General features: G+C 43.6%; 1 protein-coding gene and 1 long non-coding RNA gene across 2 annotated transcripts in view; both read left to right on the top strand.

The window, feature by feature from the left end:
* The first annotated feature begins 2,732 nt into the window (after window positions 1-2,732).
* IFT43 (intraflagellar transport 43) overlaps window positions 2,733-20,400 on the top strand; it is a 50,480-nt gene continuing 32,812 nt past the window's right edge. The window contains exons 1-3 of the mRNA XM_035108145.3: window positions 2,733-2,804; window positions 3,393-3,479; window positions 14,587-14,657. Of these exons, the coding sequence (XP_034964036.3) occupies window positions 2,763-2,804; window positions 3,393-3,479; window positions 14,587-14,657 (200 nt within the window). The 5' untranslated portion in view covers window positions 2,733-2,762. The remainder of the gene's footprint in view (window positions 2,805-3,392; window positions 3,480-14,586; window positions 14,658-20,400) is intronic.
* Window positions 15,654-17,026, top strand: LOC148687700 (uncharacterized). The gene is made up of 2 exons (XR_015950656.1): window positions 15,654-16,410; window positions 16,652-17,026. It is a non-coding gene; the product is annotated as an uncharacterized LOC148687700 (long non-coding RNA).

Below are 20,400 nucleotides of genomic sequence, written 5' to 3' on the forward strand. Positions count from 1 at the left end.
TCTCTGCTCCTCTCGTCTGAAATTTTATACCTCCCTCCCATGACGTCTCTGGGACGGGCAAAGGGGGAGCGAGCGAGGGAGCTCTCCCAGCCCAGCCTGCGCGTCCAGCACAGTTCTAATGTGTTAAACAGGCGCGTCCTGTGGAAAGGCCCGCGGGGGAGGGGGGATACGTGCACACAGGCATATTGACGCCCACGTACTGCGCTGATTTAGGGTGGGGGTGCTTGTCTCTCCAGGCCCTGTTTCTCGCGCATGATCTGCGGTTCCGGGGAAGGGGGGCATCACAAGTTTTCTCATGTATGCTGCCAACTCCCCCCACCTCCGAATGAAAGGTTGGCCAGAGAATTCCGCTTCTGACCGCCAGATTCATGGATCCAGACCAACCACCCTCTCACCCGATGGTGGCCGCCCCCGATGGGAGCCTCAACCCCACGCATTTGGAGAAGCGCCCACAATTCTGTCCGGGTCGTTACCAGCAGATAGGGTTTAAAGGATGTGTGAATGGTGACAGTTGCACCCCGACCTTCATTGCAGAGTTTTACAGGATTGGGGGTGGGGGCGCAAGAAGTCCCCCTGGTTCAAACGGAGTTGAGTTCTTGGTGCGCTGCTGAGGACCGCAGCCTTGCTCGCAAGGAAACTTGACGGAAACCAATGGGATGATTGTAGGATGGATGGGTTGTGGCCGAATTATGTAGTCCGAGTCCGGATTTTTCCATGGGAATGACCAAATGCCAACAGGGGGGGGGGGGACCTTGGTATCCATCCTTCAATCACTTTTCTTGCCAATGTCTTACCTGAGAGTAAGCCCCGTTGAATTCAATAGCAGACATGGTAATTACGTCTGTGCTATAAAACAATAATTTCATGATGGAGAGACATCAAGGTTTGATCTCGCAAAACTGGATATACGCAGTCTGGCGAGTTTATTCCCCCGGTTCTGCTTCCCTTTTTAAAATATTGTACACCTTCGAAGGGGAGGTTGTGAGTTGAGGGAAGAGGCTGAGGCTTGTGCACTTCTTAGACCTGATCAAGGCGGGCCCCGCTTCATTTATTTTCCAAACATCTCCGGAGGCTGAGAGTCAAGACAAGTAACGAAGGCAAGCGAACGGTGCCCTCTGGCGGACAAGCTGCGCCGGTGAAGTAACTTCCAGGCGTCCTTGTTTATATATAGGAGCGATTTCCAAGAAAGCCGAAAAAAGTGTGGGTTGGGTACTTGGCGTGGTGTCCGCCTCCCAGTTATTTCCAGCTACTAAAAAGCACATCGAAAGTTAAAGCTTACCTAATGTGACCTTTCCATCATATGAGAAATCTTTGTAGTTGCTACAGAAATAGCACACCTGTTGCACGGTTTTAGGAACTCTTAGGGTGGAAAAATGCCAGAAATTATTTCTTTAGAAAGAAATAAGCACAAGTGAGATGCATTTGTTTTAAAGTATTTGTATGACACTACTGTAAAATAATGTTCAAAGTGGTTTACAAAATGCAGCATAAATGAACAACAAAAGCATGATAAAATTTACTTAAAAGAAAACAAAAAAACACAAATAAGGGATGGAGGAGGCAGGGAGTCATAAGTAATAATTCTGTTTATTCTTCATTTTCCAAAATGAAGGGCTTAATAGCGCCTTAATTATTAACATGTTCCATCAACTTTTTGGACTAGAGCCCACTTTAACAGATGCATCCGATGAATGTGTTCAGCTTCAATGTGATAGAATACCCTTGGTCTGTCGGTTTGTTTCTGCTGCAACAAGCCAACAGCTGGAAATGGCTCAAATGAGAAGTGCTGGCTAGCCCTTGAAAGCTATACTTTGTGCTTACCGGTAGGAAGCCTGGTCTCTTCAGAAGTCCCTTTTATTGCACATTCATGATGATTGGTGCTCACGATGCTATCATGGTGGTCATATAAACAATCCTTTTTTCGATAGTTTGCTTCTGTGAAGTTTTTTGGGGTCGGTCACAGCGCTTCGTTTCCAGCCGATGCCTATTGCAGGACTTTTGAAATCCTGTAACTTTTAATACCACAAGTGCTCTGGTTTGTTATTATTCAGTCTTTTTTCTGCCCTAGCCCCGCCTGACAGGGATGATGTGACAAGCATTACGGAAGCCTTTAAGAACAAACTAAAGCAATGTCCTTCCACCACGAACGCCCCTTTGTCTTGTGTCCATAACAATGTTGGCAGAAATTGAATACATAATGCACGTGTACGTGGTGTGTGTCTAAGGTAGTTTCTCAGTTTCTAGGGAGAGGCACTCGGGACTGGCTTACAGGCTCTCCTTTCTTCGTCGTATTCGCAGTACTGTAGATTTCAGGGCAAAGCCCCGAACCATTCTTGAGGATTGTTAACCGGAGAGCGATCAATTGCATGCAGGGACTCTCAGGCATCCGGGCTTGCCAGGCGCTTCCGACGTTAACAAGCGGACAAAATATTGCGGCTCCAGGAGGCGCTTAGCTTGTTTCGGAGTGGCGGGGGAAAGTTGCTGCCGGGTGATATCCGGGGAGATGGAAGTAAAGGGCCCTCCCTCGCTCCCCGCGTGCTGTTGGACTACAACTCCCACCGTCTTTAGCCAGTTTAGCCAAAGGTCAGGGATGGCGGGAGTTGTAGTCCAACAACCTCCAGGGACCCTATAAGGTTGAACAGCACGGGGGCTGTGGAGGACTACAGAAAAGGTTGCGGTCCCTTTAAAGGGAAATCAGTGGTTGCTAAGGACGCGCGCGGGGGCGGGACTTTCTCCCGGAAGTGAGCGGCTCGGTCTGAAAGATGGACGACGACTTGGAGCTGGACGAGGAAGTCTGCAAGGGGGTAAGAAGACGAAGAAGAGCGGGCCCGAGTTGCCATGGCGACGGAGAGGCCTACCGGCTGTCCTAACGTCCGGCGCTCCACGCGCTGCCTTTTGCCCTGTTCCCCCGATCTGCCGGAGGGGAGGACCGCCAGCCGAGGGCTTTGGTTGCCCGAGGCAACAGCCCTTCTGGTGGCCCCTTCCCTGTTTTATAGCGGAGAGTGGGGGGGGGGTGTGAGGTGTTGATGGGCTGCAACCCCCAGAGTCGCTGGCCATTGGTGGGAGCTGGAATCCAACAAACGCCTCCTTCACTCCCATTGGCTTTCTTTTAGGAGCCGCCATATATATCAGGCATAGGCAAATTCGGCCCGCCAGATGTTTTGGGACTACAACTCCCATGAGCCTTAGCTATCCCAGTGGTCAGGGATGATGGGAATTGTGGTCCCAAAACATTTGGAGGGCCAAGTTTGCCTATGCCTGCCATATATGAACTTCCCTAAAGACTGACTGTGTAACCTGCTAGCCCAAGCTTGATCTGTACATCTGCCTCCTTGACCACGCATGTTGTGACTGAAGCTCCCCTTTTGAATCATTCTTTGTCCTCCACGTAGGTAGTAGCAAAGATGGGCCGACGAGCTCACCAGGATTTCGCCCCAGAGGAAAACCATCTTAGCCTGACCAACTCTCCAGCTTTGCAGGTAGGTGCAACTGGATGGGTCAACACCGATTGTAACCTGGGCTTAGTTTCACATCAAACATGCTGAATGACTTGATCTAGGGTAGAAGACTAAGAGCCAGGTTATTATAACCAGGATCTTAACCATAAGTCAAACTTGCATAAGAGTAAGAACACAAGAAGAGCCCATAAGAAAATATCAGACCAAAGTCCAATCTAGCCCAGCCTCCTGTTTTCCTCAGTGGCCAACGAGATGTCTGTGCGAAGCGTACTAAACCACAATGATTATTTCTCCTCTTCTGCTTCCATTTTAGTAGATGATTAGAACAGTGACTTGGGGGTGGACGAACGGGACTTTTGTAGGTAACATCTATTCAGCTGAAGTTTTCATTAAGGCAAGATGGGGAACTTGCCACCCTCCAGATGTTGAAATTCAGTGCCCATCATCCCTTAACAATGGCCATGCTGGCTGGGGCTAATGGGAATTGGAGTCCCACAACATCTGGAGGGCCACAAGTTACCCACCCCTGATTTAAGGAGTTCTCTTACACTGAAAAAGTAAGGATTAGCATTCTCAATTGCTCCAACAGACATTTCTTTTCCATAGTTATGTGGTAGTGGCCCAAAGGGCCATAATGAATGTGATAATGTAAACCCCTATACAGTGGTACCTCGGGTTACAAACACTTCAGGTTACAAACTTTGCTAACCCAGAAATAGTACCTCAGGTTAAGAACTTTGCTTCAGGATGAGAACAGAAATCATGCTCTGGCGGCGCGGTGGCAGCAGGAGACCCCATTAGCTAAAGTGGTGCTTCAGGTTAAGAACGGACCTCCGGAACGAATTAAGTTCTTAACCAGAGGTACCACTCTAAATCCTTGAATATGCTTCTAATAGAGAAGTTACGGTAACCTGTTGCTTTAGGAAACTGATGATTTTGCAAGATGCCATCCCCCACTGGGACAGAAGGACAGCTAATATGCAAATCACGAAGATACACCTCATAAGCTAGAACATAAGTTGATACATGGTGCAAATGGCTACACATAACACAGGTTCCCAACATGCATACTAACACAATGAATGTAACTGATCACAGTGGGAATCAAAGCTTAGTCAGCAATGCTTATTGCACATGCGTATTAAACATGAAATGAGGTAATGATACATGATTGGTGAAAATTGAAATCCTTTGTTTGAAATGTTATAAATACCCCTGCCCGGACCTTTGGGCTGGGTTGCAGTTTTGCGAAAAGATTCGACTGTAACCTATTGCTTTGCAGTAAACAACAATGGACTCCTAACTCCTCTTGTCTCTGAGTTTTATTGGCGTAGCTCAGAAGATAAGACATTTTTGGCTTACAACAGTTTTACTGTGTCTTCATGGCTAAATATGGAATTATGGCACCCTATCTCAGAAGCAGAGGAGCTGAAATATTTGGGATGTGCCAGAACCTCCTTGGAAAGTAGAAGAAAAATCAAAATCTGGCTTCTGACTGGTCTGTTTGTTTGACAGCAAAACACTCCACCAGGAGCCCTTTATGAGAAAACCAGCTAACAACATTACTGGTTAACTGACTCATAGTGAATAGCCATACCTCTGCTGCAGATTAGACTTTGTAGTTGGTGACATTCTGGCCCTCAGCCTACTGCAGTACCTAGTCTGTTTTCTCTGTCTATATGTTCTCTGGTGGCTGAATCTCTCTTAACTAGTGCATATATCTGAAGCATTGGTTGCCTTATGAAGTTGGACATTCTATACAAGATCTCAAAGTAGCTGTCTTATTACAAAAGAATTTCAGAAATAGACTGGAAAGAGAAGTTGCTGAATTGCAACTTATTACCAAACTTAAAACCATGGAGAGACCTGGACTGAATAGAGACATTGGATTCTTATCTCATTATACATGATAAATCTATTTTTAGCCATCTCACCCCTTGCTTTTTCCTGTAAGACCAATTGCAGTTGTTAACAGTCGTCAACAGGTTTACCACACCTATCAGCCAATCACCCATTCCCACCACCCTTCTGAGTAATACCCCTCCCCACCCTCTCACTATATATAAGGGCCTGGTGAATTCTGTTTCAGTGTATCTGAAGAAGTGTGCATGCACACAAACAAAAGCTCATACCAATGACAAACTTAGTTGGTCTCTAAGGTGCTACTGGAAGGATTTTTTAAAATTTTGATTCCAATCTATCTAACAGTTCCCCAAAACTTGAAAATTGATCTTACAGCAAATGCTTTCTGCTACCAGCATAGATCAGGCTGATTTGTATGGATGCCTTTTGAGTATTATCTCATAAGCACCAATTGTTCTTTGTATTGGAAAATTATGAAAGCATTGAAACTATTTTCATTCAAAAGGTGTCATTTGAAAACCCATGTTGTCTAGGCAATATTTATGTGGTTTAAGCTATCAAAAGTTGCTCATCGGTATAGCATTAAAATTCTAAGGTTTCCCAAATTCCCTCAGCAGCCAATCCAAAAGCTGCACAGGTGCACTGTGATATCAGAGCAGCTAAGCCAGTGGCAGCCAAAAGGGCTGTAAGGTGATACCTTGGTCTGCCAAGCCCATTTGAGACAATTGCTTACTTACTGCCAGGCACTAAACCATGGTTTATTGTGACAGGAATGAGCCACAACAATCCTTGGGCTATCTTACCTCCCACTCTTTCTATGGCATGACTTCAAGGAAGAGGTCCGAAGGTTTTGATTCTGGTTTTGACTAACTGCAGTTTAGTGTTACATCTGAAAGCTGACCTATGGTTTTAGCCTATCTATGGTTTGTTGAAACCAGACAGCTTCATAAACAAACCATAGTTAAGATCAACCACAGTTTGTCAAGTTTGGATGAAACAACAAACTGGTTAATAAAAAATAGAGGTGAAAGCTTCTGATCTCCTTACATCCACACTGGAGGAGGGCAGTCATGAGTGCATGAGCCCAAAATTCACTGAGGCTTGCTCTTATTAGAATGAAGCCACAATCCATTATGATTCCAACCAGATCAATGGCAGAATCAGTCAAAAAAGTATTACGTTGTACATAATTTCATACATATGTTATAGGGACGCGGGTAGCGCTATGGTCTAAACCACTGAGCCTCTTGGGCTTGCCAATTGGAAGGTTGGCGATTCAAATCTGTGCAATGGGGTGAGCTCCTGTTGCTCTGTCCCAGCTTCTCCTAACCTAGCACTTTGAAAGCATGCCAGTGCAAGTAGATACCGTGTTTCTCATATTATAAGTCATGTCTTATAATCTTTTTTCCTCAAGAAAATAAGCCTATGGCTTATATTCGGGGGGTGTCTTATTATTTTTTTAAAAAATTACAGTATGATACCTCCCCTGTCCGGCGCCTGGAACTGGCTGCTGATGCGCTGCTGGGCGCGTTGTCGGCGCTTCAGCAGGGCACGCTGCTGGGTCCCGCCGGGTCGGGGCTTCACGCGGCGCGTGCTGAGGCTCTTGCCGGATCCCGGCTTGGAGCAGCGCGCGCTGCGGCTCTTGCTGCATCCCGTCGCCGGGTTGGGGCTTGGAGCAGCGCCAGCGCCAAGCGCCAACCCAGCGGAGGGACCGGAGGGACCTGCAGCGCGCGCGACAGGAAGAGGAGGGACCAGCGAGTGGCAGCCGCGGCGGCCAATGAAGGCTCGGCCGGGTGTTTTTTGTCGTTGTAGCTGCGTCCCGCTGCGTCCCTCCTCTTCCTGTCGCGGCTCGGCGCCCGGAACTGGCTGCTGCTGCACGCGTTGTCGGCGCTTCAGCAGGGCACGCTGCTGGGTCCCGCCGGGTCGGGGCTCCACGCGGCGCGCGCTGAGGCTCTTGCCGGGTCTCGCCGCCGGGTCGGGGCTCGGAGCAGCGCGCGCTGCGGCTCTTGCTGCGTCCCGCCGCCGGGTTGGGGCTTGGAGCAGCACACACTGCGGCTCTTGCCAGTCCCGCCGCCGGGTCAGCGCTTGGCGCGGTGCATGCTGCTGGACATTTTGGAGGGGCAGCAGCAGCCGGTTCCGGGCGCTGACAGGCATCTTCCTCTTCCATGGCGCCATCCAGACCTGCTCCCACCACTACGGCTTATTTTTGGGTATGTCTTATATTTCTTCAACTCAGGAAAATCCTGCCATGGCTTATTTTGTAGGGATGACTTAAAATATGAGAAACACGGTAAATAGGTATTGCTGCGGTGGGAAGGTAAACGGCATTTCTGTACACTCTGGCTTCCATCACGGTGTTCTGTTGCACCAGAAGTAGTTTAGTCATGCTGGTCACATGACATGGAAAGCTGTCTGTGGACAAATACCAGCTCCTTGGCCTGAAAGCGAGATGAGCGCCGCAACCCCACAGTTGCCTTTGACTGGACTTAACCATCCAGGGGTCCTTTGCCTTTTTTACCTTTTACATATGTTATATGTTACATTTTAGATGGACTTTAGAATCTTAGGGTATACCTAAGAAAGTCATGTGTAAAACAGTCCTACTGTGCTATTCTGCCAAAGTTTTGCTTTTTGCAATGTATCATAGAGTGATGTAATGTTATTATTTGTACCTCAGACTTGCCATCATGGGAACTGTCCACCCTCTGCAGTGCTACAGTTTGGTGCAAACTTGCTACACGCTATGATTGTGGACAACGAGCCACAATTGAGGAGCAGCGTGTTATGCAATTGTGGTACATAAGACCCACACATCGAGTCACATCATACATATATGGCAATCTTCACTTGCTATGATATGACATTGCTGTTCTCCATCCAGACTATTGTAGTTCACACATGCAATGCACTGAGCCAGTCTTAGTGCTTAGCTCCTTGGGAATGACTTCACTGCTAAATATCCTTTCATATCTACTCACTAGTTCTTGGACTGAAATATACTACTGTGTCCTATTCATAGTTGACCTTTGGCTGGTGGGAGACATGTACCTTCCATCAAAAGAGGATCAGAATAGGTGAGCATTGCCTGTTCCACTCAGGTTTCTGTGTAATGGATCAGTGGTTCTCCTCCTGAAGCTACCCAATGGCCTGCAAAAGTGTTGGGCTTCCAGCTGTTCCCTAGGAATATGGCCAAATTCTCCAACAGGAATCTGGAAAATGTAGTTGAACTCATGTTCCCTAATTAGGCCGGCTTATTTCGAATGAGCTCTGGCCTCATTCAGCCTGGAGCTCCCCAAGGCCTTCTCGTCAGCCCCTGGCACCCTGAATAGCTGCCTAGTTATTTTCAGCCTGCTGGGGTTATCTCCTTATCCTCAATAACATTTTTCATCATCCTCACCAAAATAACTCTCTTAAGCATCTTTTCTTTCCCAGCCCTTTTCGTTTTAGTTTTCGCTGTTAGTTTGCATTGATGATTGCTGAGTGTTGAGCACAAAGCCATGGGAAAGACTTATATTAAAATTCTATTTCCACACATTTATTTCATTCTTTGAATAGTTTCCAACTTGAGCCCACTGAAGGAAGAAGGAGGGAACCATTGGCTGAACACTGTTACACCACACATCTCTCGCCTCCTAGGACACTGTGGCTATATGGGTCTACATATGCCCCCTGAGGGAGAGGCCTGGGATCATTGGATCCCGGCAGCATGATGTGTGGGAAAGATAAAATTGCAGCTTGCTGTCAGGAGTTGTGTGGTCAAATTAGCCTATAAGAAGGATATTCAAAGGATTTTAAATCTGAACTCCACTGAGGTGTTTCAAGTTGCAAGAGACTCCAGATTTGGTTTCAGTGAAAAAATGTGTTTCATGTACAAACATGGTAGAAAAGCCCTCTATCACACAGAGTGATCAGCAAAAGAGGTATATTCAGATTCCTATACAGTAATGGCTTCCACTGAAACAAATTGACACGATTGAAAGATATACTAATTGACCCCGTTCAGTTTCAGTGAGAGAATTTGCAGATGATACAAAATTGTTCAGTGTTATAAAAAAGACGCTGGACCTCTTCAAACTGAGTGAATGGGTGTAAAAAAAAGTGTAAAATGATGCTTGTCAGGGCAAAAATATTAATCTCATATATATGTTCATGGGGTCTGAACTAGCAGTTATTGACCAGGAACAATATCTTGCTGTCATAGCAGATAGCTGATGAAAGTTGTAGCAGATGTGAAAAAGGCAAAGGAATTGAAAATAAAACTGCTGACAGCATAATGCTGCTATACAAATATATGCTTTAACAGCATTTGGAATACTGTGTACAGTTCTCACCTCAAAAAGAAAATGGTAGAGCTGGAAAACATTTGGAAGAGGGCAATCAAATGATAAAGTGGTTAGAGCAGCTCCCCTATGAGGAAAGTTTGCAATGTTTGGTACAATTGCAATGTTTGGTTGCAATGTTTTGAGAAAGGCAAGTAAGAATTGGCATGATAGGCATTTATAAAATTATACATGGCATGGAGAAAGTGGATAGAGAAAAGTTTTTTTCTCTGTGTGTCATTATACTAGAACTCAGGGCTGAATGCTGGATGATTCCTGAAAGATAATGAAGTAATTCTGCACACAGAGTGTAGTTAAACTATGGAACTTGCTCCCTCAGGAAGGAGGGATAGCCACCATCTTGAATAACTTTCAAAGAGGGTTAGCTAAATTCATGGAGGATAAATCTGTTAATGGCTGCTAGCCATGCTGGAGGCTATAATTTGCCTCCACAGTCAGAGGCAGTAGGGGAGAGTGCTTTAGTACTTAGGTTCTACTTATAGGCATTTGGTTGGCCACAGAGAGAACAGGATATTGGACTAGATAGGCCATTGGCCTAATCCAACAGGCTTTTCTTATATTTTTAATTTCTTATATTCCAGTCTTGCAATCTCTTCCATATATTGACCTTGTTCTCTCCTGGCTTTTTTGTGTCTCTTGACATCTTTCGTTCATTCGGCTTCTTTCCCTTTTCTTTCAAGAGCTCAAATCTCTGCCATTCCTAGAAAAAGCTACCTTTGATCCCACTTCTCCTTCCACCTATTGCTCTGTCTCTCTCTTTCCTTTACACATTTTTCAAGTATATAATTTATAACTCTTTGTGACTTTTATCCTCCCAGGTCTCTGCTTGATCTTATTTTTTGCTTGTTTCACTCCTTTGAAACTACTCTCACCAAATTACCTTATACAAAGATTTAAGGGCTGTTTATTGATCTGCCTGTTGCCTTCAACCCTCCTTATACCGTTTTCTTGGCTCTCCATTTTACAGTTTCAGGGTTCTGTACACTCCTCATTCCTCTACCTCTCTCACCACTCCATTATTATTTTCAGATCCTGCTCAAGTTTATTTGAAAGTATATCCCACTGAATTCCATAGGAGTTATTTCCAAAGTAAGTGTTCCATAAGATTGCAACTTTTGTCTCCTGGGTTAAACCCGCCAGAATATTCTTACTACACTTGGAAAGCCTGCACTTGAGTGCATAATGTACAATTCTAAAGTCCTAAAAATGTATTAAAATCCAGCATACAAAATTAGTGTGAAGACAAAAGAATCATTTTCAACGATCCCCTTAATGACTTGGATCAAAAGAGCTCCTTAGGGCCATGCGAGGGGTTTCTGCTACCTAGTAGAATTCACTTTCTTAAAACATGACAAACTGCTTTTTAAACTTTCCTCATTGCTATGTCACATGGGGAGACGGCTATTCAGTCTAAAATGGGTTTTAGTTTGATTTCTGTACACTGCATAGATATATTTTTTTATGAGTGTGCCATATAGAAATGAAATTTTAGTACTAATTATAATAATATACAAATGCCCTCCTTTCTTCTCTCTGCATGCATATATACAAGACACATGCACACCGTCATTCCTGTTCCTGACTTCTCTTGTCCCCTTTGTGCTGATGTCTACTACATCTACCTTTCTACTCATGGGAACTCATTTCCTGCTGGCCTCTGATGGGAATTGGGGAGGGGGGCACCCTAAAACTAAAGGCCTGAGCTGTTTGACTGCATTGCATCCCTTTGTCTTTTCTTTTTGTCACTGAAACCGTCTCGCAATATGAATAATATACAGGGGAATCCCCACTTACGCAGAGGCTCCGTCCCTAGCTGCTGTGCATGTCACCGGGACTCATGTGAGTGGGGATTCCCCTGTTCTGTCCCCGCCCCTGCCCACCCCATTCAACCCCTCCTTTCAGCACTGAAAACAGCACACATGTCAGCAGGAGTGCACATGCTGATCGCACACAAGTGGGGAGACATTGGATGTTGCTGAACTACAACTTCCATAATCCCTGGCCATTGGTCATGTTTGCTGGAGCTGATGGAAGTTGTTCCCCACACCTCAAGGAACACTTATGAGGCAGTTTTCATACGCTGTGTGAGGAATAGGATAGAATCTGGTGTGTGTGCCGCCGAAGGATTGCCTTAACTGTTGGGCTTTGGAAAGGGTTGCACTTATAGCCATCTGAGCTTCCTATTCCCATTTTAGAAAGGATTGTTAGTACTCTTTTCAGTGAGATGGAGCAGCAGGATAGGCGTGTTGCCTGAGGATGTCTTGTCCTGTGACGTACATATGTGCAATTTACTTATGGGCAGCGGACAAAAAAATTTATTAGAAACTTCCATGTAAAAGGTTTTGTTTTGTTTTGTTTTTTTAACAATAAATAGGTTGCAGTGCTTGCATATAAGACAAATAAATGTGATCCCATGAGAAGGTTTTGTGTATATTTTGGTGGTATATTTTGGTAGGATGACACACTATGTGTAGGCTCTTTTGTGTATGTGTACATGTACATCCATATGTGGTATGTTTTCCTGAAACATCCCAGTTTGAAATGCTCCTTTTTTGGCACTACAGCCTCTTGGTTTTGGCATCTTAAGAATCTGGAGGAATCATTTAAAGATCAGAAAACTCCATTCAATGCAGCCCCTGAAGGCTTCACATTTTGTGACACAGTCATTCCAGTCGACTGAGCTCTGTCGCTTGCGGATGAGCCCATATAAGGAAGCTGTTTCCTGCGTTCCAAGCTATCCGTTTGTCCCTCTGCCCTTCCGCGCCCCCTTTGCTGAAGAAAGCTGGTATTTGAAACTGCAGCTCTCGGCTCATTCCTTCTCCCTGTTTATTTTTGGAGAGTTACTATTTCTGCTCCTCTTAGGGAGCTATGTTGGGTCGTGCCCCCTTCTTCCAGCAGGCAACGGACCCCAATGACAAGTATTGTCTATTTCCCACAGTCACAAACATTACATCAAGAAACAATTTCCCCCCTCACCTGGCCTTTCCACCAGAGTGTAGGTCGCAATGGCTTTTGAGAGACCCTCAGGATCTATTCTTTTCTCTTGCTACTTTCTGGAGGGATCTAGTTTCTGGAGGGATCTAGAATGTTCTCCCCCACCCCCTTTAGCAATGAAAAAGCTGAAGTGACCTGAAGAATTTACACCTCTGCAAATGTTGTTAGAGTTTGTGATAGTCAGCTCAAACATGTATCAACAACATGTGGTAATCCTTGCAGGAGTGGACAACAGCTGGGGGATCAACTGTTAAGAAAATAAGAAGAGTCCTGCTGGATCTGATCAATGGTCCATGTTGTTCAGCATCCTGATTCTAAGAATGGCTAGCTGATGGGAAGGACACCAGCAGGCCATGAACCCAGCAGGCCATCCCCTAGGATAGCTCAGTTGGTAGGGCATGAACAGGGCTTTTTTATATAGGAAAAGAGGTGCTGGAACCAAAGTGTTTTAGGGGAAGGACACCGCAACGCTGCAGAGGTGCTGGAACGCACAAAAGAGGTGCCAGAACTCAGTTCTGATGAGTTCTGGCTGGAAAAAAGCCCCAAGTGTAAGACTCTTAATCTCAGGGTTTGAGCCCCACATTGGGCAAAAGATTCATTCATTGCAGAAGGTTGGAGTAGATTACCCTCATGGTCTCTTCCAGCTCTATAATTCTGATTCTATTTTCATATGTTTTGAATATTTAGGTACCACAAATTCCACTTTCTTTTGCCAGGCTGAACTACTGCCAGCTAATTTTATTACATGATCCCAAATTCTAGGATTTGGAGGGGGGGGGAATCCAACCATTGTCTCCACACTCTTCATAACTTTGTCACATGATTTCCCCCATAGTAGACTTTTCCACTATGCTTTAAAACCTTTCCTAATAGGTAAAAACGATTCAACGACTTATCACTGTGGTTGCACTTTTGTATACTTTCCCCAGTGTTATGGCATCCTTTTTGAGATGTGGCAACTGGAATTGGTTGGGCTGAGGCCAGGTCCAAACATGTAGCAGAATGAAGTGGGAAAGTGTTGAGGTGGTAGAATGGATTGTATCTGTTTAGATTGCACAAGGGCAATCATAATTTTGAATGCTCCCCCACATTTTTTTAAAAAAAACTTCAAATAGAAAATGAGAACAGTCTGGCTAGAACATGTGCTAGTTTTCTTATTGTGGGGGAATGTGGAAGAACCTTCAAAACTGAAATCCTCAATCTCTGGTGGTACATTTCATTCTCTCACCTTGTACATATTTCAGATGGGAGGGAGGGAGGGAGGGAGGGAGGGAGGGAGGGAGAGAGAGAGAGAGAGAGAGAGAGAGAGAGAGAGAGAGAGAGAGGTTTGCCTTAGGTCACCTGGTAAGATTTACACCAGGGATGGACTGGTTTCTTAGTCACTGCCCTACACTAGCTCTTTTCAGGTTATGAGGTGGGCTTGCCAAACAGGTGTTGAAGGTTTTTGAATAAGTAGAACAATTTCTCAGTGATGAAGAGACTAGGATAGTATGCAAGTCCTCAGAGAGTTTACTGTATATACAGGTTTTCTGTGATATGCCACATCAGAATTTGGAATGAGAAATTTGTTTTGTAAATATTGGTGCAAATGTGTCTGCTGTGGATTTGGCTAGGGTTGCCTCATTCTTCAAAGCCTAATCCCAAGGGAAATCCCATTTCCATAAATTTAAGCAGTTACGTTTGCCTTTATTGTATAAATGTTAGCTGAACTTGTACCATTTATATTGTCTGCTTTACAGTATTTGCTTAAATTATTATTATTATTATTTTGAGTGTGTTTGACTGTTGTTTTGTTATGAATTGTAAAGCCATCTTGGAGGTTCCATTCGTAGGACAGAAGGGCGGGATACGAATTATGATTATATAATAAAATAATAACCTAGGTTTTCTTTCCTGTTTCTCCCTCATATTGCTTGCTGCCTTGCTGTAAGCATTCGCCAGTTAAACCGGAAAAAATGCGGCAAAAAGTATGGTATGGCTCGGTTGGCATCAGCGCTTCCAAGTGAGTGCAGTTTTGTTTAACTCAACAATGATTGAAAGTGTGCTGTTGTGGTCACTGGGGCAGTTTCATAGAATAGCAAATATCTTCCTTAGGTCTTTACACCCTGCTAGAGGCATTTCCTTAGGCTGTTAAATTCCATTTCCTCTGGCATCAGTGACTGCAGAGAAGATGCCCTTCATACTTGCCCCAGCAAGTACCAGATTTCTTCTGGTTAGTGCAACAGAGCTGGCAGAGATGAACGTCCTCAGCAGTTTTGGCATACCAAAAGGAAGAAAATGACAAATCTCTGTTAATTTTATTATTTATTTTATCCCAAAGAGTGCCCAAACTTAATGCTTAAGTTTGAGTATGCTAATGAGGACATTTTATTTCTTACTAGATGAATAGTAGGTTAGTTTTCTGTTAAAAAAAACACAACCCTCCACATACCAAGTTTTAAAGAAATGGTGAAGTGCATATAACTCAGGTAAACACTGTGCAAAACTCCCCCCACCACGATTAACACCAGTATTTGTTTTGTTTTGTTTAATCTTGTGCCCTGCTGTGCTATATTTAATGATTTGTATGTTTTAAACAATATATATACTGTAATTGGTTTTTTAAAATTGTGGATTTTTTTCTACGTTTTTAGCTATTCCTGTTTCTATGTACAGTATGAGCTGCCTTGAGTCCCATCAGGGTGAAAGGCAGGGTATAAATAAACATATAATACTAATATCCTGAAATTCAGCTTAGAGCAAAAAAAGGTTACATAGGTGTGTACATTTTGCCTGTAGCCCCATTCACTCAGAGAGTGCAAGAAAGGTGGGTGAGGAGGACTGAAACTAGTGATTAGGAAAAATTGTTTCACAGAACAAGAGGAACAATTCAAAGCATGTATGAACAGCAAAGCGAATAAGAAATTGTGGTCTAGTTGCCCTCTATGTAGTTCACCCACTCTTCTCAGAATACGGTTAGCTGAAGTCCTAATATACAGTATATTATTTCTGCGGCAAGGACAATCTCCAACCAGCAGAGGGCACTCCAATTCTGTTCCTGAAGCTGATGGACACAGAGGCGCTTCATGACATCATTACCTTTTGATAAACAGACTTACAGTAAATGGCCCGTTATGTTAGCTCATGCATTATATTTATAAGACACAAGGGGAAAAGAGCATGTGCTTGCTGAAGAGATCATCAGGCGCCTGACAAAGAGTACTCACGTTAAGAAATTTCAATGGAATGAAGGGAGGACGGCAGTGAGAGACTCACCACCACATCTTTCTAAAAACACAGTAGTTCTAGAGATCTCTTTTATGGAGTCTGTTACAGTTAGTATCTGTTCCTTTCTCTGATCTTGTTTAAAACAAAAAACAAAAAACCCAACCAATATTAAGCATAAATTCCTGATTTCTGTTAGTTTCCATACATGAAACATTATGTTGTCTTTGTCTTAAAGTAAAAATATATTGGTGGGAGCTATCAATACAACCACTTACTTGCTTTAGTCTTAATTATGTCTCTCCTAGGATAGTGGATAGGTCTCTATATTGCTGTACAGTCATACCTCGGGTTGTGAACGCTGCGGGTTGCGCGTTTTCGGGTTACGTCTGGGTTTCGGCGCTTGCACATGCGCAGAAGCGCAAGATGACGTCGCGCGTATGCGCAGAAGACCAAATTGTGTCATGCGCGTGTGCAGTCGCAGCGCTGTGGGTTGCGAACGCTGCGGGTTGCAAACGTGCCTCCCGCACGGATCACGTTCGCAACCCGAGGTTGTTGTTGTTGTTGTTGTTTAGTCGTTTAGTCGTGTCCGACTCTTTGTGACCCCATGGACCATAGCACGCCAGGCACTCCTGTCTTGCACTGCCTCCCACAGTTTGGTCAAACTCATGTTCGTAGCTTCGAGAACACTGTCCAACCATCTCGTCCTCTGTCGTCCCCTTCTCCTAGTGCCCTCAATCTTTCCCAACATCAGGGTCTTTTCCAAGGATTCTTCTCTTCTCACAACCCGAGGTATGACTGGGGAATTGGGACCAGAGGAGTACAAGACCATCATGAAGGGCATTTCATGAAGTCCCTGCCTGCACCCATCAGAGTCTTCTCAAAGCACCCTAAACAGCTTAGCCTAAATAAAGGACACATTTTACTTCATTGTGGTTGAACACTTAAAATAATATGCAAACTACTGTTTTTAAGTATAGCTAATGTAGAGTAGTGCCTAAGAGTCTGAGGTGCAGTTGGAAAATCTGCAGAAAGTTGAAATATTGACACCTATCATAAACTCACCCAGATAAGCCACTTTCCATCAGCAAAACTGGGATACTAATATTTACCAACTTACATATGTGTAATAATGATTACATAACATAATGTATGTGAAGCATATTGTTGTTGTTATTGCTGTTGCAATTGAATTTTTATACAAAATCACACTGATGCGGAATTCTGAATGATTCATCCAGAATCATTGGAAAGAGTGAAAAGGAATTTCACAGGGATATTATATGATATATTTTCCAGCCCCATTAGCACAGAAAGCACAGTGAACAAGAAAGGAGGAGAGTGGGATTGACAACTAGCATGAATAATTAGATTGACAACACAATCCTATGCTTGTCTACTGACACATGCAAGTATATATAGGATAGTAGCCTAATTACCTCATTTGGGGGCCAGAAACTTGCCTGTACAGTACTAAATTACGTACTAGAGATGTTGTTGTTATCCTGCTTTCTCTCCTCAAAATAGGCTCCAAATGGCTGACCATAATATAATCACAATATAGATTGATAAAAGCAACACAGTAAATAAAACTCACCATTAAAATGTGCAGAACTTGAAAATCCAAGCGCAGTACCCAGCAGCTAGAACAGAGCAAACTGATTAAAGAGGAATCAGCCAAAAGCACAGGAAAATAACATCTCTCTAATGGGTGCCTGAATGCATAGAACAGGGGCATCAAACCTTGGGGAGAAATTTGATGTGTTTTGATTTACATTCAAGATATGAGCCCCTGTAAGGTGGAGGGTGGGGGCTAGAAAGAAATGTTTCTATAAGGGATGAATGTTTTTCCTTCCTGAATAATCTAGGCAAGATGATTATGTAGTTAAAACATAAGAAACTGGGTGGATCAGGCCAACAGCTGATTTAGTCCAACATCCTCATCTTACAGATGCCTATAGGAGACCCACAAGCAGGATTGGAGCATACTGCCTGCAACTGTGGAGGCAGAACACAGCCTGCTTCGTGGCTAGTAGCCATTGACAGACTTATCCTCCGTTCATATGTCAAAGCTTCTCTTAAAGCCATTCAAGGTTGGTGGCCATCACTTCCTCCATAGTTTAATTATGCGCTTCATGAAAAAGCACTTTCTTTTGTCTGTTCTGAATCTTTCAGCGTTCAGCTTTTCTGAATGTCCACAAGTTCTAGTGTTATAAGAGAGAGAATTCCCCCCCCCTATCCCACTTTCTCCATGCCATGTACAGGTGAACTCGGAAAATTAGAATATCATCGAAATGTGCATTTATTTCAGTAATGCAACTTATTATTATTGTTATTATTATTATTATTTTACAAATGCTTTCTTCTGGAAATTCCACAGGAATAAAACAAATAGTTACAATAATACAAAAATAAACATTGCTATTACATTTCATTAATTACATTCCATTTACAATTGACCCGCCTAACGACAAATAATGACAATTACAACAAATAAAGGTTTGACATATCTTGCTTGGCATGTCATGCATCTATCTCACATATTGGTTTCACCTTTTAAGTTGCATTACTGAAATAAATGCACTTTTCGACGATATTCTAATTTTCCGAGTGTCACCTGTATATTCTTTGAAATCATTTCATGTTACCTCTTGCTCACCTTTTCTCTAAATGCAATGATAGATAAGTATAGAAAGGTACATAAGAGCAAGCTTTTCGTGGCTTTTGTAGATCTTACATCTGCCTTTGATTCAATCTGTAGGGACAAACTATGGCAAAAACTATATGAAACAGACATTGATAGACGACTTCTCAAAATACTTAGAGAGTTACATACAGATACCACAGTCAAAATCAGAACCGGGATGTCAGGCAGCTACACTGACCCACTGCCACTGGGGAAAGGGGTTAAACAGGGTTGTTTGTTAGCACCGTTCCTATTTAATTTTTATATAAACGACATTGTTCAACATATGGCGAAGTACAAGTCATCAGCTCCTGCCCTGGAAGGCAAACATCTGAATATATTGCTATATGCTGACGACATGGCTGTCATGGCACTTACTCGAAGGGGCCTACACAGCATGCTGGAGGGGCTCGCAGCTTATTGTTCCCAAAACTCTCTAAAGATAAATTATGACAAAACAAAAATTGTGGTGTTTACCAGAGCTCGCCACACATTTAGATGGTCTTTAGATGAACACATAATTGAACAGTGTCCTTTTTTTAAATATCTTGGTATTACTTTCCAAGCCACATCTAGCTGGCGTGCCCATGTCAAGGCTGTAACCCTTCTAACACGTAGGACAATTGGTGCTTTGCTCAGCTTCTTTTATACGAGGGGAGGGCAACTGGTGATCCCAGCACTAAAAGCTTTTGTTGGAAAAGTGATTCCCCAGATGCTATATGGGGTAGAACTCTGGGGATGGAATCAGAAGCTGCTAGAACGGCTTGAAATCTTCCAAAACTTTTATCTCAGAAGAATTCTAGGCCTCCCTCAGGGTACTCCGGCAGCTTTCCTAAGAGTGGAAGTAGGATTACCTTCTGTGTCTGCCAGGGCCCACTTAAGATTTCTGCGTTTTTTCACCAACCTCGCAGATGCCTCAAACACCTTATTGGCTAAGCAAGCCTTTGTATCTTTACAACATAATACTACTTGGCGTCAAAACCTATTAGACATTCTATCCAGATACAATCTACCTGAGTTTAATACTCTCAAACTGTGGAGCCCTGATAAAGTTCGGGAATGGATTTTTGAAAAAGACGCCTTTTTGGACACCACGAAGATAAAAAACTCTGGGTTTTCCTACTGGTTTCCCCGAGTAAAAGCAGTCAGAATCTGTGCCAACTACTTGGTGGAGATCACTGATCCCACCCTTCGGAGAGCTTTTACTATGGCGCGGTTCCAAACATTGCCAACTGCATATCTGACCGGTAGATTCACAAAAACCCCAGTAGAACATCGTTTATGCCCTTGCCTTATGAAAATTAAAGAGGATCTTACCCATTACCTCCTCTATTGCCCCATTTACTCGGGCTTTAGAGATGCAATGCTGCAAATTATACCCAACTCTATAATCAATCCTGAAGATAGAGTAAAATTTTTGTTAGTTGATGCAAACCCACGTATTACCCATGCGGTAGCGGTTTTTGTGATGAAGGCCATGAAAGCCAGGGAAAGATTTATGGATGACAATGTAAAGACCCCTTCATCATCTGTTTAACTCGTTGCTTGTCTTCCTTCTCTTCCTGTTTTGTGGGATGAAGGTTTTGTTGGGATAGCATGCAATGAATTTTAATATTTTTAATTATTTTCTTAACCATTTAATATTTTTAATTATTGTTGTGTTGTTATTTGTGTACAGGCATGGTCCTCACAATAAACGGATTTGTTGTTGTTTTCTCTAAATGGGAAAAGTCCCAAATGTTGCGACCTTTCCTCATAGGGCAGCTGCCCCACACCCTTGATCATCTGGCTTGCTCTTTTCTGAACATTTTCCAGCTGTACGGTATCTTTTGGGGGGTGCAATTTTCCATATCAA

Source organism: Zootoca vivipara, chromosome 1 (genome assembly GCF_965207765.1).
Source record: "Zootoca vivipara chromosome 1, rZooViv2.hap1.1, whole genome shotgun sequence".
NCBI classification, from domain to species: Eukaryota; Metazoa; Chordata; class Lepidosauria; order Squamata; family Lacertidae; genus Zootoca; species Zootoca vivipara.